This window comes from Oncorhynchus mykiss, chromosome 27 (genome assembly GCF_057628025.1).
Source record: "Oncorhynchus mykiss isolate SJ-2025 chromosome 27, ASM5762802v1, whole genome shotgun sequence".
Lineage (NCBI taxonomy): Eukaryota > Metazoa > Chordata > Actinopteri > Salmoniformes > Salmonidae > Oncorhynchus > Oncorhynchus mykiss.
Window position 1 is genome coordinate 49,597,501 of NC_143048.1, and position 2,380 is coordinate 49,599,880.

Sequence of the window (2,380 nt, forward strand, 5' to 3'; positions counted from 1 at the left end):
GGAGGGAGGAAGAGATGGGAGGAATAGAAGGGAGGAAGAGAAGGGAGGAAGAGAAGGGAGGAAGAGGAGGGAGGAAGAGAAGGGTGGAAGAGAAGGGAGGAATAGAAGGGAGGAGGAGAAGGGAGGAAGAGGTGGGATGCAGAGAAGAGAAGGGAGGAGGGAGAAAGAGGAGGGAGGAAGAGGAGGGAGGAACAGGATATGTGAAAGAAGCTAGAGATGGGAAACATGGACTGTTAGAGAGGCAACTTTACAATCAACAAAATCATTCACACATGTTTGAATTTGATAATTTTTCCAGTGTCATGTTTGAGGAGAAAGATGGTTTCTTCTGCTTGTGTTAGTGTGTGATTATGGTGTGACAAACTAACCACTCAGGGAATGAATCTTCTACTACTGCTCATGGTGTTCTTCTTTTAAACATGTCCTGTTGTTGTTGTGGTGGTGTTTCTGTTGTTGTTTTTGTTGTTGTGTTTGTGTTGTTGTGTTCCTGTTGTTGTGTTTGTTGTTGTGTTTGTGTTGTCGTGTTGTTGTTGTGTTGTCGTGTTGTTGTTGTGTTTGTGTTCCTGTTGTGTTTTTGTTGTTGTGTTTTGTTGTGTTGTTGTTGTGTTTGTGTTGTTGTGTTTTTGTTGTGTTAGTGTTGTTGTGTTTGTGTTGTTGTTTGTGTTGTTGTGTTTTTGTTGTTGTGTTTGTGTTGTTGTGTTTGTGTTGTTGTGTTTTTGTTGTTGTGTTTGTTGTTGTGTTTGTGTTTGTGTTGTTGTGTTTTGTTGTGTTGTTGTTGTGTTTGTGTTGTTGTGTTTTTGTTGTGTTAGTGTTGTTGTGTTTGTGTTGTTGTTTGTGTTGTTGTGTTTTTGTTGTTGTGGTTTTGTTGTTGTGTTTGTGTTGTTGTGTTTTTGTTGTTGTGTTTGTGTTGTTGTGTTTTGTTGTGTTGTTGTTGTGTTTTTGTTGTGTTTGTGTTGTTGTGTTTGTGTTGTTGTGTTTGTGTTGTTGTGTTTTGTTGTGTTGTTGTTGTGTTTTTGTTGTGTTTGTGTTGTTGTGTTTGTGTTGTTGTGTTTGTGTTGTTGTGTTTGTGTTGTTGTGTTTGTGTTGTTGTGTTTGTGTTGTTGTGTTTGTGTTGTTGTATTTTTATTGTTGTGTTTGTGTTGTTGTGTTTTTGTTGTTGTATTTCTGTTGTTGTTGTTGTTGCAGTCAATCCCAGGCCTACTAACCAATGTCCTTCTGTTGTTGTTAGTCTATCCTTGGCGTGCAGTGTGAGGTCCAGAGACAGCTGAAGGCCTTCGTGAAGCTGGAGCGCTTCGGGCAGATTTACGGTGCCAGCGCCGCAGGCTGCCCCCAGGCTGCCCCGAAGACCCTCTTCGCCTCTGGAGGATCCATCTTCGGCAAGGGCGTGAAATTCGCCATCCGCGATGGCCGTATCAGCACTGACATCATCAGCCTGGCCAATGAGGACGGTCGACGCATGGCAGCGGTTCTCAATGACGCGTTCTACCTCCAGGACCTCCACTTCACCATTGACGGCATGGACACACATTACTTCCTCAAGCTGGGGTCCGTGGAGGGCGACCTGTCACTCATCGGGATGACCGTAGGACGCCGTACCCTGGAGACGGGCGTCAACGTGACGGTGTCTCAGGTCAACGCTGTGCTGAACGGCAGGACTAGGCGCATCACGGACATTCAGCTTCAATACGGCGCTCTGAGCCTCAACACTCGGTACGGTAGTTCCCTGGATGAGGAGAAGGCCAGGGTTCTGGAGTTGGCCAGGCAGAGGGCTGTAGCACAGGCCTGGACCAGGGAGCGTCAGAGACTGAGGGAGGGAGAGGAGGGCTCGCGCTCCTGGACGGAGGGAGAGAAGCAACAGCTGCTGGGGTCGGGGAAGGTGGCAGGATACGACGGGTACTTCGTGGTGTCCGTGGACCAGTTCCCGCAGCTGTCAGACAGCGTCAACAACATTCACTTCATGAGGCAGAGCGAGATGGGCCGAAGGTGACATGATCAACAACTGGAACCTGTTTAGCCCGCTGGAGTGAGAGATGTCTTAAAGGGAACCCTATTCCCTATGTAGTGCACTACTTTTTGACCAGCCCTATGGAACCCTATTCCCTATATAGTGCACTACTTTAGACCAGCCCTATGGAACCCTATTCCCTATATAGTATACTACTAATGACCAGGGCCCCTCAGCCTCTGGGGTAGTTCCCTATATAGAGGATAGGGGGCCCTTTTGTTCAGACGCAGTGTTGGTGGCCACAAAGTATAACTAAGGACTTGTTGCCAAAGACAGTTACAAACATGAACACCTTGTAATGTTCTGCTCCTTTGACGTGTGATTAACATGATACACTGAATCAACTCGGAAAGACATGGTGTTGCAGCCACCTGG

General features: G+C 46.8%; 1 protein-coding gene across 2 annotated transcripts in view; it reads left to right on the forward strand.

Moving 5' to 3' along the window:
• LOC110503028 (teneurin-4) overlaps positions 1 to 2,125 on the forward strand; it is a 332,490-nt gene extending 330,365 nt beyond the window's left edge. For both annotated transcript variants that reach the window (XM_090224046.1, XM_090224045.1), the window contains one exon: positions 1,229 to 2,125. In XM_090224046.1, the coding sequence (XP_090080172.1) occupies positions 1,229 to 1,987 (759 nt within the window). In that variant the 3' untranslated portion in view covers positions 1,988 to 2,125. The remainder of the gene's footprint in view (positions 1 to 1,228) is intronic.
• The last annotated feature ends 255 nt before the right edge of the window (positions 2,126 to 2,380 follow it).